Here is a 25,115-nt window from a genome sequence, read left to right as displayed (position 1 = left end):
AATTTTGGGGAAAATAGGTGTGAGAAAGTTCTTGACTCACAGGAGAAGAAACAGTTTACATTGCAGCAGGTGTTTACTCACTTTAATTTTTGGATTAATTAAATGTAGCAGGCAACTGTAGTGGTTTAAATGAAATCTGTGTGGGAAGGCCGAGAAGCTAATGCAAACTGACTTTTTGAGTAGATTAGCTGAACTGTGTTGGTATTTTGAATAAAAGTGGCATTGATTTTGCATTGCTTCATGACTACCATAAATTGAACTGAATCAAAGCTACTGTAAGCATTTTATTATCTTTCTTCTATAGCTTGTCTGACAGACCATAGGCAGGTATGCAATATCAGCCAAATTTAAACTAGTTGCACATGTATTCTCAGGATCAGAGCTACTGAACTAGTTTCACTCTCCTTTACAGCAGTTTTCCTTGAGCTGGTCACTTCTCTCTCTCACTACAAAATCTTTTGCTGTAGTTAATTTGATACTTTCGTGTAATCTAGATAAAGTTTTATCCAAAAGGCTGATATGGCAAATGGCAATGTCTGTCTCTTACACAATTTGATGCCATTGGAATTTCTGTGGCCTGGTTATGGTTTTGGTAGTCGACTAAAGTCTTTGTTTCTTCTGTTGGCTTACTTGGGGAGTTCACCTGATTGCTTTCCATTTCTTTATAAAATTATATATAGATGTTTAGCAATATTTCATCATTTAAAAAAAAGACAACAAAAACTTTGTTTTGATCTGGCTTTATTTAGTAAAGTCAGCAATACTGAAGGGTTATGTGTGCTGAAAAGAAAAATAATTGATTTGGTTGGATAGGTGCGGTATTAAATGATTCTGATGTAATAATACAGAATCACAGAATCACTACGGTTCGAAAAGACCTGTAAGATCATCAAGTCCAACCATCAACTAACACCACCATGCCCACTAAACCATGTCCCACAATGCCTCGTCCACATGTTCCTTGAACACCTCCAGTGATGGTGACTCCACCACCTCCCTGGGCAGCCTGTTCCAGTGTTTCACCACTCTCTCAGTAAAGAATTTTTTCCTAATATCCAGTCTGTATCTCCCCTGGCACAACTTGAGGCCATTTCCTCTTGTTCTGTCACTAGTCACTTGGGAGAAGAGACCAACACCCACCACTCTGCAACCTCCTTTCAGGTAATTGTAGAGAGCGATGAGGTCTCCCCTCAGCCTCCTCTTCTCCAGGCTGAACAACCCCAGTTCCCTCAACCGCTCCTCGTAAGACTTGTGCTCCAGACCCCTCACCAGCTTCGTCGCCCTTCTCTGGACACGCTAATACTACCTATTGTTTTATCAGATTAATACTGCATTGAAAGTTTTCCTAAAAAAACCATCTCTTATGTATAAGAAGCATTACTCTGAAGAATAATAGTGGATTGATGACTTTGGTGTACGTGAGAAGGGAACTAGAGCAGAAGTTTGTGACGTGGTCTGATTCTATGTCTTTAACTTAAGATAAAAAACATATATTCTCCTTATATTTCAAAATAGCATTTCTATAGTCATTGGGGCTTTCATGAACTTAATTTTGATGTACTTAATTTCAAAGCCACTAAGATTTTGAATGAAGTTTTTATGCAAATTTTCTTTATAGCCTGTGATAATGAAATGTTTCTTAAAAAATCAAGATGAGATACTGTGCCTAAAATCCTAAATAGGTAGGATATTTTAAGACAATTTTTGGATAGTTTCAAGCCTACAGTAGGGAAATGTAACAATATAACCATTCTGTCTGTTTGCTTCAGCAAATATATTCCAACCTTAGAATTCTTAATGTCATCGCCGTCTCTGCCATTTACTTAAATGGGAACAGGATAACATGACCTGTATTTAAAACCGTGGTATGAATAGAGCTGTATGTAAGAACTTCCAAATGACTTTCACCAGCTGTGTTACTTAATTATTGCACCTAATTCTTTTACTGGAGCTTCAGCTATTACTGGAGTCTCCACAGTTAAATCAGGGAATTTAATTTTGTTTTCCTCTGGGGATGAACTGTCACTTTGGTGAAATTCCTTCAGGTTGGATAAATTCCTTAATAACAGAGTAACAATTTGTCTTAATCTTGGGGGTTGTAATGTATGAACAAAAACTAGAAGAAAAATGAGGGTTTTGTTTTAATACAGCAGATAAAATGTGAGTTGAGACTGACACAATGGAATAAATTCTGCTTTCATTTACGCTAATAAATGATAGTTCTCCTTAGGTAATGTCTATGGTGAAACTTGAACAACAAAAAACTTGTTTATAATTATCAGAACATTTGAATAAGTTGGAGAATTATATTACACTTGAGCCATAATAAACTTACAGTTAAATTACTGCGACTTTGTTAGAAGCAACTGAATCCAACAACATTTAACTGCTTAAATTTTCATATATTCACTTTGGGAGAAACAAAACAAAATCCAAAAAAGCAAGCATACCCTTTGTATGTTTTAGGCTTGTTCTGTGTCTTTGATCAGGAGTTCTTCACTGAATCTCTTTAATGTATACCTGAATAGTAAAAAGAATTCATTAAGTAGGTCTCTCTACCCACTTAGTGCATTCAAAGATTCATGGATATAAAATCATTTGGAAAAATATCTCCCCTGAATATGGTAGAGAAATTTTCGTAACTCTGAATGTATCTAAAACATACTGAATCTTGTTAAAAGGGTGTATTTAATTTCCTTTCATGTTTATTTTCTATTAGACCCGACATACTCTGGGGGGTTTTTTTGCTTTGCTTTTATTACTGCTTTTTCTTAAATAGCAAGGCTCATTATAGTGCAGAAAGCAGTGTCTCATTCTTACAGTAGCAAGCGAACATTACCCAGAAGTTAAATAATCCTGTATTTTATGTCTATATTCTTTGGAGATGGGTGATCATCTGATTCATTGGAAATACTCCGAATCCTTGCTGCTTTCTTACCTGGAAGCACTTGAGAGTTTTTTCACTGTTCTTATTTGGCAGTCTGTTGCAAGTTGCTCTAATTTACTGAAGGTTGTATTTAAATTTAGCAATGTCCCCAGCTATTAAAACCTGGGTAATGCTAGCCTCTTTCCACTGGGGAATGCTGTGGTAAAAACTACATCACTATACCTGAGGTATGCAGAGCAATGCATCTCTTATAAAAACCTATTTAGACATACTCTTCCATGAGGTACTCTTAAGAGTTATGTAGGGCATTTAAGGATGGGGTAAATAACCAAAAAGTGTACTTTGGTTTATCCTAAGCCCATTATTTGTTCACCCTGCCTAAAAGTGTGGTCTTTTTCAGTTCCAGAATCGGATACTGAAGAAACAACAAATTACTTTGTTACAAATGGAAATGATAACCAGAGCCATAGCTTGCTCCCTCTGCCATCTAGCCAGAGAGGAACACTTGGATTTACATAAAATTTTAACATGCCTGTCTTTTGGACTGTGTTACAGAATTTTATCACAAAAACTTGGTGTATGTTTGTGTGTCCTCTCCTAATGTGCCATAGAAAATTTAAGATACCTAACTCTGGACTTCAAGGGTGTCTATGGTTATCTTTATGCTGCGTGTTATGGTTCCAGAAGCACAGCGTGGAGCTCCTGGCAGGCTAATTTAAAGTCAGCAGTAGGACAGGTTAGTCTTTGCAGATTAAGTGCTGCCTAATACCAGGGGTGGTGGCAGAGCTGGTGGCGGAGAGGAGCTCTGCCCTAAGGAGTGCTGTGGCTAATGCCAGCTCCAGGCTCTCGGCACTCTTACCGTAAGGCAGAGGGATTCTCCTTCATAAAAGTGTGTTGGAGATCTGCTGGTAAGAAATGGCAGCACTTAAAAATAATAATTGTAGTGTAAATTTTTAATGAAAAATTTATTAGAATTCATAAAAGACAATGAAGTAGTAATGCAGATATTGTTGTGACTGGTTGCCATATCTGAGGTCCCTGTGGGAAAGTTCAAAATTAGTTGACTCACCTTAGGAGCTGGAGCTTTACGGTGTCTTTAATCCCAATTTAGGGATACAAAACCTGAGTGGCTTTTGAAGGAGGGGACAACTTTAGGGAGGGACAGTCATTTGAGCTGAAAAAAAGCCCTTTGCTGCTGTAAGTACAAGCCTGTCCTTAGGCTTTGTTGCTTTGTTTAAAAATTGAGGCAAGCCTAGGAAGGGGATGAAAGCTCAGACAATGCCCTATTGTATGTGCGGTGAGTGGGGGGAATGGCATGCAGATTCTGCCTGTTCTTATCTAGGCTTCAGCAAGAATCAGAGATATATATGTTGAGGGAAAAAAAGGATTCTTCTCTGAAATAAATAAATAAAAGATAAGTGAAGTACTCACAGTAATTTCACTCGAGACTTTTGCAAGCCTCAAACGTGTTTGGTTCCTATACAAAGGCTGTATATTTGAAGAGGTTTTGAGAATATTAAATTGGCAGTGTTCATTGGAAGAACATAATTTGTGTCATATTGAAAGACCTAAAACCCTAATGAACCCCTTTCCAAGAGGCATTCCTTAATGTGTTGAAGGAAGGTATACGGAATGGAAAGTTTCATGCAGTGTTTGTGTATGAAAATAATCTGAATGGTTTGGGTTTTGGTTTTGCTGTGTGTGTAAAAGGAGCGTGAGGATATTGTTTTTACATCGTATTTGAAGTCAAAGTGTTCCAGCAACTTTATCGCAACTTGTTATAAAAGAACAGTATAATACGAGTCCAGACTGGTGTAGGAACTTGAAAGAATACTCACTTACAGTGAGACAAAATTCCCCTTTCACTAATGATTTAAGCACAACAGAGTACAAGTTCAGTCTGTGGGAAATGTTTGAGGGGTTTTTTTTTTTGTTTGAAGCCATGACTTTCAAAAGAACTTGGTGAGAAGGTGTAAAGCATAATAATGCAGACTTCCTTGTTTATTTTTTTAAGCTATTTAGCCACTGATTGATTTGCAAAGATCAGGTCCTTTGCCAAAATTTAAATCAATCAGGAGCAAATGAGTTCTAATATTCAAGGTGCAGAACTTGATTTTTTTTTTTTTCCCCCCATCTGAATCAAACAGCATCATTTATCATTAGTGCTGGCACTTATTTTAGTGTCATGCAGTTGTTTTGGTGTGTCAGTGTACAACTCTGTGGTTTAAAAGATACTTGCTAAGTCCCTTCTTAGCCTTGTTTTTCCTGCTATACCTCTGTTTTCCCAGATATAATTGAAAACTATGCCAGTGCTTGTCACTTATTAGGTGCCAGAAGTATTTATTTTGTGTGAAATTAGCAAACAGTGCAGTTTAGAACCAGTGACTTCTTTGCAAATAGTTGATGCTTAAAAAAAAAAAAAGTGATAGTCCCTGATTATCCAACTCAAAAAACCGCATGTTTATAAATTCATCCATTCAGCTGTGAAAAGCTTTTCCTTTTTTGTTTGTACTTGATTTGTGTTACAGGCAAAGTGACAGCACTCGTGTTAAAGCAGCAATGAGCTGACTGTCTAACCTTGAATATTATGTTTCTAGTTATGTAGACATAGTAGTTTTATTTGTGTGAAGTTGTATTAGTAGTTTTGTCCATGTGAAGAAGTGTTGACGATTTTGTGACTTTTGTTTGATATGTGTACGGCACTTGTGTGGTTTTACAAGATCCTTGGTAAACCAGTATTACTGCAAGCACTGAATGTTTTCCGTTTTAATGCAAGTCAAAGCAAAGTTTGTCAGTTCAGATTTTTGGAGCTTTGTCTTTCAGCAAGAAGAATCTGTGATACTGACAGGCACTGAATAAATACGGTTTTGATCACGACTCCTAAATAAGGAGCTGAAAGACTGAAATATAGGTCTGAATTGGTGCTGTCGCAGGCTTTCGTGTTGTGACGGCTTTGCATGTATTATGAAATCTATTCATAGTACGTAAAAATGCACGAACCATATTACTGAACTGCAAAAGCGCCACTGCTGATGCATCTAAGAAAGCAGCAGCTGTCATCCAGTTTTAGCCATGGTGCTTTTGAATGCCTCAATCCTCTTCCCAAACAGAAGGAGGCAGAGAGAGCACACTTTCTTTATACCCCGCTTTGGTTTTTTTGAAGTGTTGGTGCAGCAAAATCCAGAAGCTGTCTTCAGCAGCCATCGCTGCATGGCACAAGACGTTATTTTCTTTGCGTCTAATTTGGACATTTCAGTCCTCCTCATGTATGCTAAGCTCTTTCAAATTTAGTTTTTATTAAAGTTAGAAATTACTCACATTGTGTTTACTCCCAAGTGTTTAAAATATCAAAGCCATTATTCAATTGTACTTCATTTTCATTTAGGTCTACTTCAAATTGGAATTAACTTGGTATTCTTTGTCCCCTTTCAGTTGCTGAAGGGGTGTATGTTGAGATTGTACTCAGAACCTGAGTTACAGGGAACATACGTGTCTACCAGTAGAATACATTTTATTTTGTGAAATTTTCACATTTTCAGATTTTTTTTTAACAATACAAGTTTTATAAGACACTTATTACAAAATAGCTTCTCTAAGAGGCAAACCAGATACTGCGCAAACGTAAGTTTGATCTTTTACAGCTATTCTTAAGGTCTATATGGTGCAGTGTCCCGTCTCCAAAGTTGGTCCTGGCAGAAGTCTGGGGAAGGGTATGAGAACTGAACAAGCATGCAGTGATGTTTTCCTGGTGTACTTTGCTGTCTCACTGTCACATCCCAAGTCAGAAGCTGTTCTTTGAACTAAATAAGCCAAGACAAATTTGTCTTCATTAATTAGCCTTTTCTGAACTGCATTTTAAGAATATCTTCCAAATATGTATAAACACATTTCAAGAGACTAGCATAGGAAAATTATTTATATTGAATCAAGTTGTCAAGAGTATTTGAAATAAATTATAAAAGGGTGGGTTTTATTTTTTGGGTTTTATGTTTGTTTATTAGCCACTGTCTTGCAAAGTAAATTTGCACCACAAAGTAATCTCAACAAAGAAATGAAGTATGTAAGTGCAAAGCTGTCAGACTACAGCTAGTTCATGAAATTGTCTGTCTAGATAAACTAATAGCGTATCATTTTAAGTCTTTGCTAACCTCCAGCCTCTCAGGCCAGAAATACTTTGCTGTGCTTAAATAAGTAACCTGTTAGAGTAAAATTTAATCTTTTAAGAATCCATTTGTGTTGTCCTATTTACTCAAATAGAATTTCAAAAATCTGCATTAAGACCAGGATAGTACTGAAAGCCAGATGAGAGAAAATGGCATTTGATGACAAGGTTTGGTATGTTTAGAAATGCTCCTGTTATTAAAGTTGCTCTAGTGCCAACTACTCCTACACTGGAGTCTGCTCATTTGTGTGACATGCTAGCCATCACAACACACAAACAAGATCAGAGATTACATGCAATAATTCTAGTCCTACTTTCGTTGTCAGACAAGGATCTTCTAGCAGCTACATTACCTTCTTGTGGTTTACTCCTGCAAGCCCATTTGCCCTTCCCTCTCCATTAATAACCATTTCCAAACTGCTCAGTTTGAAATGCCATCTCTTTACATCTTTAAAATGCTAGAAGCTTCAATAAAAGGAAAATAATTAATGCCAAGAAAGAAAATGTGCATTTAGCATTTTGGGATGTTCATGACAGTTTTTTGCTAGCTTACACTGAGTAAGAGGTCATCTGTTTGCTTTGCTCTTGGCAGAGCACAAAAAAGATGCCTCAAGTTCAATGAAATATCAAGGTACTACCTCATTGCTATGAGATCCAGTTGTTGGTAGTTTCAGTGGAATATATGTGCCTCCACCAGCTGTGCAACAGGCAAAGGAGTTCTTGTGGGCTGATATCCCAGTGCTCAGTGAGTTAATATTGGGATGTCCACAGCTGTGTCCAGACACCTCTCAGGCCAATGAAGAGATGCAGAAACTGAAGGGCCATCTCAAAGTGTCGTTAATTGGTGGGAGGAGGGAGGCATCTCATGTTAGTTTATTCTTTCTTTTAATTTCTCTCCCCCTGCCCCCCAGAAAAGCTCATAAGCATGTAATATAGTCTTACAAAGTCTAGAGTAATGTTATTTTGAGGTTTGTCATATTAGAAGGAAAAACGGAAAATAATCTAAAAAGGTCCTGCTTTGTTTTTAAATTACGATTCTTTTATTTCAAACTTTGAAATAAGAAAGCGGTAGGTATGTCATGTGACCTGCTCTTGCATGTTCTGTGCTGCATTACTGAAGTACTACTGTAGGTATTAGAGGATCTTTTTTCTCTTTAATTTTGATGTTTATTGCCCTCTCTGTTGCTAAGTTTGTTATACAAACACCAGAAAAGGGTGTTCCTAGACTGACCTATTCATTCATGTAAATGGCATTAATAAATATTTCTTTTTCACTTTTATAGGTTATTGAATCACTAGGGATTATTATATATAAAGCCCTGGACTATGGTTTGAAGGACAATGAAGAGCGGGAATTAAGTCCTCCACTGGAGCAGCTTATTGACCACATGACTAATACCACAGAAACAGATGGGAGTAGGGATGAAGGGTATGATGCTCTGGATGAAGGAGTGGAGGATGACGATGATGATGACAAAGAGGAAGTTGAGGCCATTCATTCCTATAAAGATGTCATGAAGGTACAGTAATGGGCAGTTTATATGATATTTCACTGTTTTGATCAATGAGAAAATCAACTCTATTTTCCATGTTATTGTCTAGTGTGATACTGGCTGTATCATTTTCTGATTTCTTATTTCACTGGTCATTCTGTAAGGTTTGCTTGCAAAAATGACATGCAGTAGTATTTCATGTTTGACAGTAAGCAAAAGAAAATCCATTATCAACTTTATCATTGGATGTGCCATTAATATCACATTCTGGATAGTCAGCCTTCCAGTGTAACATCTGTTGGATTACTTTGTGTACGCTTGGATACTTCATGGGCTGCTTCAATTAATTCACCTTTTCATTACTGCAGTACTAGTTTAATTATTCCTTATCAGTTTCTTCCTTTGCCACCCTCCTGTACTAAAGCAGAGGAGTGCTTTTATAAGAGTAGCTTATTTGTATGGAGTGAGTCAGGATACAGTATTTCACTGACGATCATTTATGATTGTGGTTCTTGACCTGAGTTGTGAGATTTGGAAATACAGCTTATGAATTTTAATTGCAACAGGTTCTTTAATGTTATCTCGTCTACCATGAACAATCATTTAAAAGTAGTGACCCTCTATTTTCTATAGAGTAGTCTTCAGTATAAGTTCTAGAGGCCAATGAGCTCTTAGTAGAGACAAAGGTATTAATAAGCATGGATTTTGACAAAACTTGTATAACTGGTTTACCTCATAAATGATCTGAGCGTTTAATACAAGTTGGAAAATTGTATGCTAACTCATACCAAGGGATTGAACCGTGTATATTCCTTCTTTGTAAATGCAAGTCATATCTAAGGACCAGAAGCTTAGTGTGTCACAGAAATTAAGAGTGTAGTGGTGGAAGCTGAGACTAGAAGAGTGTCCTGGATAGCACACCAGGACACGTTAGCATGCAGAAACAATACCCCACTAAAACTCGCCACTTCTGATGGGTTGACAGTAAAGAGGGAAGCTCTTAGGAGACTGGAATGGGAGTAACTTTTGTTTGAGATGCTTTTGTATCCTCTTTGCATCAGAAATGATGTTAAATGCTTAATGCCTTCGTTTTTTCTCCCTCCCCCAGAGAAGCAAGGGTCAGAGGGAGAAATGAAACAGCCTTTTGCTCCCGTATGATAGGGAGGGCCTGGCTGGCTGAAGTACTCTCCCCTTCAAGCCCCTGTCACTCCCAGCTGTGCTGAGTCGGTGCCCTTGCTGTGGGCAGGAGCAAAGGTTGCTTTGCTCTTTCCTCCCTCTGCAGCTCCCTGTTGCCCAGTCAACTTCTCTAGAAGTGACCAGCAGCACCCTGCTAAGTCCCTGTCAGAGCTGCTCCAAACAGCATGGTGCTACATAGAGGATAGATGCAATATAGCCTCTTTTCCCCCAGTTTGGCAAAAGTGCTGTGAATTGGTGGGATAATCAAAGTTGGATTGTTAGAGAAAGTTCTGTTTAGTGCAGAGGCAGAAGAGACGTCTGTATATGCAGAGCTGAGGGCAGTGGCTTGTAGAAGTGATTATTTTCCAAGTTCTTTACTTGATTTCTGCAAACAAGGAAAGATAAGTTTGGGAAACTTCTCTGAACTCCTTCAGTTACACTGGTACATGTCCCTGAAATACAAAAAGGCTAAGAAAATATTTGGTCAGGTTTCAACTGTTAAGGCTGCTGAATGGCATCTTTCTGGTTCTGCTAGTCTGAGGTACCTGCCTATTTATACATTTTAAAATCAGCATCTTACATTTTAACTTTTATGATCTTGTGCTATTAATTTTTCATCATTCTGGAAATGTACCGCTTTTGCGACTTCACCTTAGTGAACTGAAGTTCAGCTGTCATTTCGACATCATCCTCCATCCCTTGGAATTCTCTTTTCTTGCTGTTGTTGCTTTTGCCTAAGTTATTTGCTGCAGGCTTAACTCTGCGACTCACCTTTATTCCCTACTCTGTGTTGGTACTGCATTGACAGTACTAGAATGGCAGCATCATTCTGCCACATTTTTGACATCAGTGTGGATTTGTAAGATCCTGTTTTCTTGACTTCATACATTTTGAGGGATAAGACCATGTTTTGCATGTGGCTTTTTCTCCCCCCCCCCCCAGTGGTAAACTATGTTGCAGGCTACACCCTTATTTACCCAGTGACTGTTCCACAACAGTAGTGTGTGGTCTTGTGACCATGAGGCTCGATTATAATTCCCTCTTGGCAAGACTCACTGTGAAGCTTTCTCCTCTGCAGTTGGTAGTGAATGCTGAAGCAGGTTTGCTCATTGAATTGAGCAACTGTCGTTCTTGCCTACCCTGCATTCTCTAAATTGCAAGCTTGGAAAATGGTAGAGATGGCCTGTGTGCTAGTTAGATTGATTTTTAAGGTTTTTAACTATATAGTCTCCAGTATAGACATGATTTTGTCCTTGAAATGTGATTACATGTTTTGTCCCTCTCTAGAAAGTGTTATTGTCAGGTCCAAGGCCTGTCTGCCACTAAGACTGAATTTTTCACCATTAATCACCAATGTGGGTGAGCCTATTCTGTGATTAAAACACAGAGAGTGATAAGATATCTGTCAGGTTTTACTGTAATGTGAAGTAGGCAAGGTCAATCCTGAACCCTCGCCTAACGTGGAAAATGCTGAGTAACACGATGGACACCTATTCCCAAGAACTGGGAAAAGGGTAAGTGCTAAATAGTACTGCCAAGATAATCATTGGCAAAGCTCCTGTTTGCAGAAGAAACAGACAAGCTTTTGTGCTGCTTCTCGGTATATTTGGCTGATTTGGCTTTTGATTTCCTTGGCAGGACCAACCCGCTGCACAGACTTGATCCACTGTTTTTAATAATGCATCTATGAAGAGGGGAGACATTGGTTGCCAGATGCTTAACTCTTTCGGTCTTTGATGTATTTCGGATATAGCAGCCCTAGTGCAAATGAAGGGAGAAACAGAGACAGTAAGGACTGGATGTTTTCAGACAGATGCTTTCCTTGTTTGGGGCCCTCTTCCCTGCCCCCATCTGCAGTACATACACACCGAGGACATAAAATCTGTACATCTCAAGAGTGCAGAGTTCGCTGTGCACATACACAAGGACAGAAGTGTACATATACAGTAATCCTGAAGGGTCAGAAATGCATCAGAAGGCAGCACATGTACGGCTTGGGAAGCCTTGGGTCAACAGAGCATATAGACAGAGTAGGCCTGGCATGCTGGGTGGTGTTGGGCTTGCTAAGGGTGTGTAAAGGCCTGTCATGTGGCACCTTTATCACAGCATGTGGCCCTCCCTGATACTGAAACGAGATTATGCAGTTTATCAACCTCTTCCAGAGTATGCTCAAACCCTAATTCCACTCCTAATCTTAACATTATCTCACTCCTTATCCCACAGATCTCTGCAGTCAGATGGTTTAAGCTAGCACCACTTTTCATGTTAACCTGGAGGTGCTTTCTAAGCTGCAGTTTATCAATATCTGCTGGCCTGAGCCCCAACCCTAAACCCAATTCCAGTATTATCCTTTATTCTAGGCCAGCACCCTCTTCTAATTTCAGATGTAAATAAAGCCACATAGCCCTTTGATAGCAGGTTTTATTCTGTGCTGGTATTTGCTGGGCTGAACTGCCATCCTAGCTCTAGCCCTGTCATTTCTTTCAGCTTTGAACATCATTGTAGCCAAATTGCTACTGCCGGTACTAGACTTTACCTTAGCTCTTCTTCAGAGCAGAGGTGTTGTCAGTAGTATCTGCAAGTTGTGACACTAACCTTTGTCACTGCCTCTGCTACCTTTTTCTGAAGGTCTCGTAGAAGATACGTAAGGACGAGGTCTTCCTGGACCAGTATCTTGCTCTTACTTATGCTCACCTTTCGTCCGGAAAGTTAACTCAAGTTTAACAGGAACCTTATCTGTAGCTGAGTCACACCTTCTTGTCTCAGAGACAAATACAGATGGATGGCCCCTGGTGCTGAGTGGCCTCTGGTCCCAGGTTTTACCTAGCTAATCACTTTTATGTAGTTCGGTAGTAACGTTTGTTAATTCTGACCAAAAATTAACTGTCGTGCAACTGCTGCTTCACAACGATGAATTAGTGACCCAGGTCCTATAGTAAACAAACTCATACTTAGAAAATCTCCATGCTGACCTTTTCATTTATATGAAAATTATTTTCAGAGCAGCGTGTGCAGTATTGTGTTATCTTGCTATAACAAGTGTAAACAAGATTACACTTTGCAATATTTTTATTGGTAGAAAGTCATGTTTGTGCTTTGCTTGTAAGAAAAGAGGAAGAATAAACTGTTTCTGTCAAACCCCCCCCGTATTACAGATATTTTAATTGTCCTTTAATCAATGGCATGGTCTGTAAAATGAGAAACTTGTAAGTCTAGGTGACTCGTATGTCTTGGTAGTTCCAAGTATATTACTGACTTTTTTCAGCTGGAAGGAACTGAAATTTACAGTGGTGGTATTGATCTGCTTGTGTTTTGTTTTGAGTACTCTGATGGTAGCACAGGTCAACTATCTATGGCATGTGTAGAGCTGTAGAGGAAGAGAAGAGTATGTCCTGTCTCCATGCAATTACAGGCGGGATGAGAAGATCTACATTTATATCTAAGTATTCTGGAGGCTCCCTTCTGAGTTTGAGGACATACATTATTATCATAGAGATGGTATGACCCCATGTAAGTATAACATGGGAACCTGTCAGAGAGGAACCAGAAAATGCAGTTAAAAACAAGTCTGGGTATTTGTTTATGACAGTTAAAGAGTTCATGTTACTGGAATTCAAAGGGCCATAATTTTGCCTAGTCCATGAAGTTAAAATTAGTAAGATGCAGCTTTCTGTGGGTGTAATTCTGTTTAAGGCAGGGTTGGCTTTAGCACTTCTATATGCGCCTGCAGAACAGCATTTATGCTTCATTTCAAAACAAGCAGCTTGCAGTGTACCCTGTAACCCTGTCTAAAGCTGGTGAAGATTTTGGAACCTTACTGAGATGGTAACCAATGCCCCAGATGTTGTCAGTTCATTTTACATTAAAAAGGAAGGCAACAACATTGGCCATTTGTGAAAATCATCGCGCTCAAAAAAGGCAATTGATCAGCTCTCTTCTCTTGAGTCCTGTTCGTAGTGTACTCAGATGTCACGTGCTAGTCTTTAGCTTCGTGGATCTTCTTTTAGAAAAAGGAGATCTATGTCTCCACATGTTGATGGGGGAAGAAAATTGAAATTACTGCAGGTTGGAAGTCCTCAGTTCCCTTCACTTTTGTTGTCACAGAACTTCAGCTTGGTTTGCTGGCTTGACCAAAAATTAATCATCTACCTGTGGATCTTTAGTTGTCCACACTGACCTGGTGACTGACACCCCTTTTGTAATGTTGGTGAACCTCCTGTCCCAACTGTTTGGGTCCCTGGAAGTACAACCATCTAGTTTTTGTACCTCTTAAATTCTGAGGGGGGCACATTCTGCTTTGGCCATTCCTTTTTGCAGTTTAACTCTTTGGGGACTGTAACCTAGAAAGAAACCCAAAGATCTCCCAAAATGATTTTGTGAACACACCCCTATATCATACCACTATGACAGGGCACTCCCAGGTGGATGCCCCTGGGGAGTTTGGGCCTCTGAAGGTGGACCTTCCTGGTGCTGGTCTGAGCAGGTAGGCGGCTTGTGTTGGCACCCTCCCTGGCCACCCTTTCTCTCTGTGATGGTTTGACAGAAGTGGGACCTCTGACTTCAGCAGTGAAGTCCCAAGGACCAGTGCTCATCTCCTGTACTCAGTGGCTTAAAAACATCCCCTTTTGGGCTCTACCCTCCCAAAGCATGCTGACTGGGAGTACACCTTCTTGTATCAACTACCCAGTGTCTTCAGCCAGATACACAGACATTGTGAAGGTCCCAGAAAAAACAATTGCTGAGATTGGGTTAACAAAAGAATATATAGATCTTGACTGAATAGGATCTATCCACAGGCATTTTCTTATTCTTCACCATTCTTTGAACTAACCTGGAGTTGTCTTAGAAATGCAGTAAACTTGCTATTTTCCTCTTGCCCAAGCAAGCCTTGTACATCATGGTTATTCATTCAAACCACAGTGTGTTTCTTCTGTCTGTGCTGTCACCTTGGCCAGGATCCATGTCACCTATATTTAGTCAAAGCATCCTGCAAGGTTTTTTTGTTTGGTTTTGGTTTTTTAACTCCATCAGTTCCTTCATCCGTTTTGCTGCAAAACCCCTCAAACATTTGTGCAGGTACAACTGAAGGACTGGCAGAGTAAACCGTGCTGCTGGCTGAGTCATGAAAGGAGTCAGTTTGAAGCTCCAGTACTGTGCAGGCCCAGGGAGCTGAGCTGAGGACAAACTATGCAAAATAAAGCAGAAGTGGCTCTGCATGTTGGAGTCTTCGTAATGTATGAGCAATATCTCCATGTTGTTGTTTTGAAAATAAAATTATTTAACAATAATAATAGGGTTTTGCTATGAAGGGCTTTATAAACAGCTGCAAAGCAAGTGGATTTATGACAACTGAGAACTCTGCAAGTGAAAGATAAGTAGAAGTGGAAGTAATGTTGTACTGTTCACAACGTTTATTTTAAGAGGTTTTATTGAGAACTGCATTATACCAAGTGTACTTGCAAGGAAGTTGTCTCTCATGTCCCTCATGACTTTGGTCTTGAGGGCTTTTTTTTTCCCCTTGCTTTAACTATTCTTATACAGAACAGTGGAAACATCCCTTCCATCGGCATGGGCTTTTGACGGATTGGAGTGTCTTATTCCAGGCTGGGAGACAAAACCAAATCACCTTTTCTGCAGTGATTTTTACCTTTCCCATTATGGCTCACAGTAATGCATCTACACCGGTTAAAAACCCTTGTACCGATAATTCACATAATTATACTGGTATAACCTGCCTAATGTCTAAAATAGTCTGAAGAATCCAAGGAGTTGTCCAACAAAAACAGGAAACACAGATTGGGTGTTCAGATTATTTTTGTGTAGGGGGAGGTTAGAATACACCTGAAATTTGTGTGTAGCCTTCATGCATCTAAAAGAAGCAGAGTAGGGCATGGACTTTTTTCCCATCTGTTCTATGCTGCAATTATTTGTAATAATTTATACATAGGTAAAAATAAAGTTCCAGTTTTTAGTGGAGGTGGAAGGATTCTTTGGTGGTAATGGTGTCCCATAGTGCATAAAATGTAGAATTTGTCATGACAGACCACCAGTTTCCCTTTTAACAATACAAATGTCTAAAACATGCAAAGCAATCTGTTAGAAATAACACATCTGAGTATGAGGTTTAATGTGAAGTATCAAAAAAAACGTGTTAGCCTGCGATCCTGAAATAGACCCTGGAGACTGAAATAGATCAATGAGTGTTTACTTTCATGAGGTACGTTTTATTTGATCAGGTTAATTTGAAATTTTAACAACTGACTGGAAATTGTGGTAATGGTTGGTCAATTAACACAGTAATGCCGTAGTGAGCCATAACAAAGTAAAAAAAAAAAAAAAAGCAGAGCTGCCATTGGTTACAAAAGTGACCATATCTTCTCTGCCCTATGGATTAACTCTAGCACTCAGCCGGGCAATGCAGACTGACCTGTCCAAAACTGAAGGGATCTGCCTAAGAGTCTCTCTTTTGAACTCGCAACCGTCTCCTCTCTGCAGGTGTTGAAACTGATAAGTGCACAGAAGGCCGTGATGGATTTTTCAGATTCACCGTCAGCCTGGTAAAGGCAGTAGATCTACTCAGAAAAATGAACCAGGACAGCAGCTTGTCTTACGTTAGGGTTTGGCAAAGGTTCATCTTGTCAGAATCTAGCCTAAACCCATGTAGACTTTGCAGTCTTGGATATTCATGGTGTTGCAGCTAGCTTTTTAGGTCTACTGGCTCCTCTTGCTACTTTAAAAATGTAGGCCATTTTTATACAGATTCCCATGACATCTTCTATTGTGTCTGTAAGGCACAACTGTTCTTTGATTTCCATGTAATGCCAAAATCCGATAGGGAATATCCTTATCAGTACCTTATCAGTACTACTTGTATTAGTTACATTATGTGTGTGATACATGTTTTGGTAGACAAGTAAATTAATGGTGACATGCAAAATTGCTGTACAGTTTTCTCTCTCATATAGTGTTATGTGTTGAAGGTTCCCAGTAGCTGCCCTCACAGACCATATTAAAAACAGTAGCTTAACTTGTTTCTGCAGTTTTTAAGTTGTGCATATACAACTCTTGTTTGAAATGGGCAGTATAGGTGTTCTTGTAGCTGTAATGCTCTACAGGCATGAGAGAAGGAGGATTTATGGGGTGGGGGAGAACTTCTTAATTAAGCCAACTGATTTAGCTGAAGGAAAATATGTTGGCTCTTGCAGGCTGAAATGAAAGGTCCAATGGCAGAGTCTCCAAGTGCTTGTCCACTATAAATTTTGGAGTCTTAACTAATGTGAGGCATTAGAGCCCTACAATCCACCACCCCATTCAGGAGAGGGGTCAAGAGGAAAAGTGGGTATGGAGGCTTTAGCCTTTTCTAGTTCTTGCCAGGACACAAATAGCTAGATTTGAGGATGCTCACGATTATTTCTTCTTGATAGCAGTTGTGAAAAAAAAAAAACTATGGGTATTTCAGTTGTCAATATTGCTAGTTCAGAGTCACTTTAAGGTTGATATAATTGCATTGCCAAAGTAAATGGAAGCAGCATAGATGCTACAAAACTACTTAATTCGGTATAGAGGCATATTGTACTGTAACAGTGTTACTGAGAATCGTAACGAAGAAAATTCTCCAAACCAAATGATAGTTTAGAATGCCAACATTGGTTTATTGCAGTGCTGGGTGCATGGGGGATTTTTCCTCCTAGCATGCACACCCACTTGAAATCGTGACAAGTATTTAAACAGTTAACAAAGTTAGTTATGCCTACTGGTCCCACTTCTTAGCTAACTATTGGTTAGTATCTTTCTTCATCTGAAAGATATAGTTCTCTCTTAATTCACTACGCAGAGTAGGGGGCTTATTTGGGTTGGGGGCTTTTCTAGCTAGGAGGTGTGGTTTTTAGCATTATAATGAGGTAGGTCAGCCTTAGGGCACCCATTTGGGGCATTTCACTGACTTTGCTGTTTGGTATGTAAACAATACCAAGTCTCAAGGTTGTGTATCAGTCATTATCAGGAGACCCAGAAGCTCCTCCAAGGTGCTATATCTCATTATACTGTTTATCTCAAGGTAAACAACATCAACATAACCCAATACAGCTGGTCACCACAGCCAGCCTGTTTACAGGAAAACTAATGCATATTTCAGTTTATGTGACAAAGTATCTTCTTAACTCATCTGTACAAAGTTTGCACAAAGGGGTCTGTTCTTTGTATGCTAACTAAATTGTTGAAGTCTTTGGTATCAACAGCAACATGGGAAAAGTAAAGAAAGGAGTGAGGGCCCTTTAATTAAGCCACTGTGATCTTCTTGCTTTTGAATTATTCAAGAGGGAGCCTTGGGCTTGAGGCAAAGTTTCTTTTGGTGCATTTATTTCAGTGCCGGTAACAGTATTAAAAGAAGTGAAACATTTGGAGGAAAGTTGTTTGAATTGACTTAAAAGTACCACTAATTTTCCAAAATAATAATGTCTCTATTTTAGCTATGTGGTTTTTTTAATATGCTTTTGATTACTGTGTTGCCATGATGCTGTTTTCTGATCCCCTTTGCTTAGTGTACTGTTGCATGCTATATTTTACAAAAATATTTGAATGCGATAAGGCCATTTGATGCAAAGAAATAAACAGTGTATATTAGATTGTGCTGTCCCCTGAAGATCTGAATCTAAAAGTCAGAATACTGTATTTATCCCAAAGATTGGTCTGAAGACAGGGAATGTTTTGCATTTCTTAGTAAAAGGATTTTTACAGTAGGTTTTTGTTTAAAACATGTAGTTGCAACATCCTTAAATAGTGTTGTAACTGAAGCAGTCTTAAAGGGTGGCTTTCAAAAGACTATTGTCTGCAGGATGCGTGGCCCTGAATGTATTTTAAATGATTGATTTGTAAATATTTTTAATGAAGTGACACAATAGGAAAAGCAGTATTCTTCTAGGTGATGGCTTCAGTGCATTTCTCAGGTAGTTTTAGCTTTGCTTTACTGCATCGCTGAGGCCATACCAAAGCTTGTGCGTCTGTGCAGATGAGTCTTGCATGCGTAGTTGTGGAGAATTATTTGAACATTTTAATCCAGCAGCCTTCCTAATAACTCACACTAACTTGTGCCACTGAACAAAATGGTCCTAAGAGATAAACTCCTTGAATCTACTAAGTTTGGCAGAGCTTGTTGAAGGGAAGGTGTAGACTAGCCTGGATGTTATAGGAAGAGAGCAGGCCTGAGAATTCAGAGATTTTGTGTGGGGAGGTGAGGTGGACTGGCAGAGCTGAGTAGCAGCCATGGCTACTCTTTGTTTGGACACCCGAACGAAATCACATAAAGAAGAAGATTTAGCTGAGGGATTGGCAAGGGCAGGGAGCTAAGGGATCATGCTAAGGGAAGCTAACTGCATGTGGGGGCAATGCTTCCTATGCTGCTCTGAGTTTGCTTTGTGTAAAGCCTGTAAAGAAGGCACTATGAAGACTTTTTTTGGAAGCCTGGTTGGATGGAAAACAGAGGAGTTTTTTTGCCTTTGCCCTGAAGAGAGAACAAACCCCTTTGTTTTGTTGTTATTTATGTATTTGCATCTCTGAGGAAGAGGCTAGAAACTTGATTTTAAACAGTAGAAGAACCAGGTGTTTGTTTTATTGTTACTGAGTTCATGATGTCAAAGAACAACAACATACTTTGGGTGATTTAAGCCAAAAGAGAATTCTGTGGTTTTTTGCCCGGCTTTCTCTTAGGACAAAGCACGCTTGGAGTTGGGACAAGAAGGTCCTAATGAGCAATTGTATTTGTTTTTCCTTTTCAGCATGCCAAGATTTCTTGATGTGAGCACTAAGACTAACACTTGCTTTAGATGAGCAAATTCTCATGAAGCCAAATCTCTTTATGAACTGGTCTCTCCTAATCAATTCATGTCCATCAGTCCACTATATCATACTGTGTGTAACAAGCCCCCATATATGTATTTTAGTCACACACACTTGCACAGGTAGGTGTAAAATATCACTGTCTTCAATCCGCTTTTTAAAATGGAAAGATTATAAGGTGATGTTTGAAAACATGACAGCATTGGGGGAAGAAAATGAGCTATAGGGTTTGTTTTTTAAAAAAACCTTTTACTTCTGTGGTAGCATGTAATATTAACAAACAATGAAAAAAATGAAGTTCAAGAAAGTATTAGTCAGCATGATTTATTAAGTCTTTTCAAGTCTGGACAGAGGAATCATGTCACAGTAGGAATATTTTTAATGGCTCAAAGGTAAAAAAAAAATAGAAAATATGTTTTCCAGGCAACACACACGTTTGGAAATAAAAATATTCCATAAGTTAATTTTGCCCTTGTGTTTGCATTTAATTTCTTATAAATCTATACTGAAAGTGAAGGGATTCCTGTACCTTAGCTTCATCAAGAAAGCTGGGGACAGTTTGTATAAATCCCTTTAATGTAATTTTAAAGCAGCTTTGAACGTGACAAGTGTTTCAGTGAATTATGTTGATAGACGGGTTTCATTAATTAAAGTGATGTCATTTGGTGTCTTAAACAGTTGTCCTGATTTTTCATTCTGGGCAGTGTAATTGGAGGTCAACATGTGGTCTGCTTTACTTTGAAAGTAACCACTGTACTCATTTTAAAAGGGTGATCTCAGTCCTTTTTGCATTTGAATGTGTTAGTGAGTAAAGAAGGGGTGTTTATTGCAATTTCTTGTCCTGGAAATGGTGCTTATTGTGCTTGGAGCCAAGGCACTTTGCCGGGGACTTTCCAGTGAAGAGTCTGGCTGCCAGAGGCACTTGGCCTCATGGTGTCACCTTCAGTAGAAGTGCTGAAATCTGTCCTTACAGGAAACCTTTAAAAAAAACCCAAATGGCAAAATAGTTGCAAAAAGTGTACCTCTCAACACTATGGGTTGGTTTTTCTTTCCTACCTGGGCTCACTTTTTGTCACGAGCGCCTGAAGAGGGAGAGGGGACGTGCCCGCTCCTTCCAGGTGCTCTCCGGGTGGCCAGGGGATGCATGGCACCCATCTGCCCTCGGCCTGGCTCTAGGGTAAAACAGGACAGGTGTCTCTGTCGCGTCCAGAACACTTTCTGCCATAAAGATGAAACTCAAGAGGTTTGTAATCTTCCACCGGGTATTACTTCTGCCTGGGTGCATGGCAGCAAACTGCTGAGGTGAGGTAACTGGTGAGATAACTACACCACCCCCCCCACTAACCTCTATTGTCTTACATGCCTACCACAATAAAATGATTAATAATTTTCTTTACCATTGTGACAGATAAAGATAACCTCTCTTTGAGGTTAATTTGGCAGCTATCTAGGCCTTTTAATGAAGATGCTGCAAGCAGAGTGGTTTCTTGGCAGCTCCCTGCTGATGTCATTCAGAGTTTGAGGGAACTGAGCCCCCCTCGCCTTCCCTGCCTCCCCCAGCTTTCACTTGAAGTCATCTTTCTCGTGGGACCCTGATATATACTTAAGGATACCAGCAAAAAGTCTTTTAGAAACACTTAGTTTGGGGCTTTTTGACAAGAAAGTGATGTTTTCAGCTATCTTTGCTGGCAGAACAAGCTGTAAGCTTTAACACTCATCAGTTTTACACTAGAGTCTTTGTAGATGTGACAGTACATCCTAAACCCAGTTCAGAGCTGTCAACAAACTCCAGTTGAAGCACTTTGCCAGTGTCTTAGATTTGACCCTATATCCATCCCTATCAAGTCCTTCTGTATGAAGTTGATGTTAAACGGGTTTTCATCTTGCTGAAGGTAGCAATATTTGAAATAAATTTACATATTTGCGTTTTTAGTTATCTGTACTTTGCTCTTACATCTTGTTTATTTTAAAAATAACTGCCCTGAGTTTTGACGCTCAAGAGTGGCTTTATCATGAAAAATGTCAGTACAGAAAAAGAGTTACCCAAGAGTAACAATTGATCTTTGACTACAGGCAGGAGAGTGCTCTACCACGATCACCCCTTTGATAACCTTACTCTCCATGGGCTGAGGTCACTACAGTATTAATTACCTTCCAGAGATCTAATTCCTTTTATACTTCTGCTTTGGAAGGCATTGGTAAATGTATCATGAAAAAGCATCTATTTCAATGGACATGGAGTAGATGCCTCTGCAAGTGCCAGGGGTTTTAAAGGTAGCTTTAAAGTTGAAGAACTGAGCTGGGAGTTCCTGCCTGACTTGCAGAGATACATCTTTCAGATATGTAACTGAGAACAGGTAAATAATTATCTATGATGCAAGTCCTTAGAATACTTGGCATGAAATAGTTTAATTATTTTAAGAGCTGTGTTTGAAAACAAAGCACTCATACAGCAGTTGACTGGAGAACTAGGACAGTGATTTGCCTCCTTCTATTTTCTCTTTTTCCCTTCAGATAGTAAGATTTTGATGAAGAGGCAGCTGGTAGTTGGGTGGTGGTGTGTGGTTTTTTTATCGTTGTTTTTTGTTGTTTGTGTTTTCCCTTAACTATGCTCTGTCAAGGACACATCCCTTTTACAGCAGAACATGCTTGTTTCTACAAGGCTCCTTCTTAGATAAGAATGGTAAGACTTATCTGATGTAGTTGAAATAACCTAAAGTGCAAAATTATTTTATGTTAGTTAAAAGCAAGGTGATGAGAGTTGGGAAGACTTTTCAAATACTTCAAACAATGTATTTCTTTTCCAATGCATTTTTTTGAGTGTGCAAAGGAATTCCATTTCAAAAAGAATGCTCAGCATTTGAAAGTGCAAGTCACTCTTTGAAAATAGAACAAACTTTGCTTGTTTTTGCAATCAGAGACTGGCCGAGGTGCATGGCTTTGCCTCCTTCTATAAATGGCGTATTCTGAAATAAGCAAGCTAACTGTTAGAACAGCCAAACCCTAGGGAAGAAGAAGAAATATTTCTGAATTAGCAAGAGAGGATCACTTGCTCTGTACCTTTGGGTTCTCATCTTGTGTTGAGGTCTGTGTTGTTCATCCTTTTTAGAAGCAAGGACTCATTCCTATCCCCTCCAAGGAGTCATGATGTTAAAATAAAACTAATATATTTAAGATTGGAGCAAGAGGTCAGCCTTTAGATTGCACTAGAATCGTCACAATCTCATAATTAGAAATAATGAAGATTACATTTCATATGTATTCCTACAAGTTCAGGACCTAAGATTGCAGGAAAACCACTAATTGCTACAAGATAAATAATTCACTACAGTTGTCCGTTCTAAATTTTCATATGGAGACTGAATTCTTTTTAGCAAATAGGAGTGCAGATGGACCAACAAAGTAGGGACATGATGGAAAATCTGCTGTAGCATCCTACATGATTTGGTCAGCTATATCTTTGATCCAGCATCTTCTTTCTTTCTTTATCAGAAAAGATTCCTGACCAGCTCAGTGGGCTTTGCATTGGCCTCAGATCTCCATTGGCAAAATAGAATTGGTAATTCCTAGTGCCACAAGGGTGAGAGAATATACGCAGCATGGACTGCGAGGCAACTACCATGAGGGAGCCCCTACAGCACGACTTCAGTCCCTGTGGTGTAGACTCAGTTCAGTTTAGGATATACGAAGTGGCCTTGAATGCTTGACAGAGTGTGGTTTTACTCCTGTTGCTGCCGTTGGCAAGAAATGTGTGGAGCCAAAATAAAGCAGTAAAGCTGTCCTTTCCTCAAGTCTCTAGGCAGTCAGGGCAGTATAAACACCATCTGCAGTCCCTACAGGTGGCTAATCCCACCTGTGTACAGGGCGTATGTCAAAGCCATTGACTCTAGATAATTCAATTTCTAGTAATTACCATACTGGAGACAATTTCCAGGAATGGAGTGTGCATAGAGGAAAAGGACAAAAAAGGCACCACCACTAGAAATAGAGGGAAATGAGGAGAAAATAACACTTTTTAAGTTCTGATTTATTGGATATCTGTTCTGCTTGAATAAGCAACAATATATATTTGAATCAAAATCACAGTATTTTATTTTTAATCAATTAATTTAATCAATAAATTGTGGCTTAAATAATTTTGTTCATACCTATTTTAGAGTGGCATATGTTTTAAGTATTAACATTTATGATGTTTGTATTATTTAACTGATATGCTTGATAAGACAATTACAATGTAGATTCAATGGCTATACATTTTAAAGAAAAAAATGTTACACATACTTGCCTAAAAGAAGTAGACGAAGAATTTTTCTGTAGGCCTTTTTCATGCAATCAGAGTTTCAAGACCTGATTTCCCTGACAAAGGTACTACAAATAAGGAGTACGGCATACATGAAGGATTAGAATAGGTTTCCATACACTGAGATCTAATGAAAGCAAAATGAGACTGGTTAGAAGTTGCTGGATTTATTCATTGGAAGTGAAGTTTAAAAGCTTGTTATGTTTAGTAATGCAGTTTGTTTGGTTGTGCAGCTGGAAATTTGTTTTTTTGGATAGGAATAAAAAGTTATGCTTCAGGATAAAACATGAAAGCAAATTATTATTATTATGCCTACCGAAATAAGTTTCAGTGCTTTAAATAAGAACAAACAAGCTTCCCACACACATACATTTTAAAGCTCTACACGTGAACTGTAAATTGCTGCCAAGGAAAGTGCATGTTTTTATTTTAGTTGATATATTTTAATTGCATTTTAAGTGACTCATGAATAAAACTGCCTTACATTAATATATTGTCTCTCATTTAGTTAGTATGCAAACATCTGAACTGTTTAGTAATGAGATTGATGGGCATTATTGAAAAATTGATAGACATTATTCTCCCCTTCCTTTTCTATGTGTGTCAGTGAGATTTGGTTTCTGATTTGAGAGTCATTCCCCAACATTTTCTCTTGCCTTTTGATAAAATTGTTTTCTCTTTTATCCTGTTTGAAAATTTCACTCTTTTCTACTTTTTCCAGAGAATCTCTGTTTTTTATTCAAGCAGTACCTGAGTTTAGTGGCTGCTTTATATGCTTGTATGGAGGCTTGGGGAGAGGGGAAGAAAGAAGGGCATCTATCCCGCTCTCATTCTCTGCTGAATATGACAAGCATCCTGGTAGAAAAACTCTCCTTCCTCTCTCTTGTGCTGAACAGTAGTAGCAGTTCAGAAAGAAGGCACCCTCCAGCCCTAAGGAGGGCCTGAAAAGCATGGCAGACAACCATACAAAATGACATTACAGGGATGCAACTCTGCTATCAGTTGTTCGGGTCTAAGTTTTTTTTAATAAGGTAAAGGGCGGTTCCACACCTTAATGGGCTGTTAGCTAACAACTACAGGTAGCCCTGTGAATATGAACAGCCACTCCCCTTCTCCTTTAATTATCCAATTTTATCATGTTTCCCCATCTATGCCTCTACTCTGCTTCTGAAGCTAGTTTACCCAGATGCCTCCATCCCATCCTTCATGCTGCTGCTCCTGCATGATATGCAGATGTGCAAGCAGTAGAGATGAGAGCTGCCG

The 25,115-nt window shown here is 39.0% G+C and overlaps 1 protein-coding gene across 2 annotated transcripts in view; it reads left to right on the top strand.

Moving 5' to 3' along the window:
* The first annotated feature begins 8,422 nt into the window (after positions 1-8,422).
* Positions 8,423-25,115, top strand: part of SPIRE1 (spire type actin nucleation factor 1) — a 72,146-nt gene continuing 55,453 nt past the window's right edge. For both annotated transcript variants that reach the window (XM_059815899.1, XM_059815898.1), the window contains exon 1: positions 8,423-8,569. In XM_059815899.1, coding sequence (XP_059671882.1) covers positions 8,438-8,569 — 132 coding nt within the window. In that variant the 5' untranslated portion in view covers positions 8,423-8,437. The remainder of the gene's footprint in view (positions 8,570-25,115) is intronic.

Source organism: Gavia stellata, chromosome 3 (genome assembly GCF_030936135.1).
Source record: "Gavia stellata isolate bGavSte3 chromosome 3, bGavSte3.hap2, whole genome shotgun sequence".
Taxonomy (NCBI): domain Eukaryota; kingdom Metazoa; phylum Chordata; class Aves; order Gaviiformes; family Gaviidae; genus Gavia; species Gavia stellata.
The sequence above is the reverse complement of the archived record's forward strand: the minus strand, read 5'-3'. Positions and strand labels throughout refer to the sequence as shown.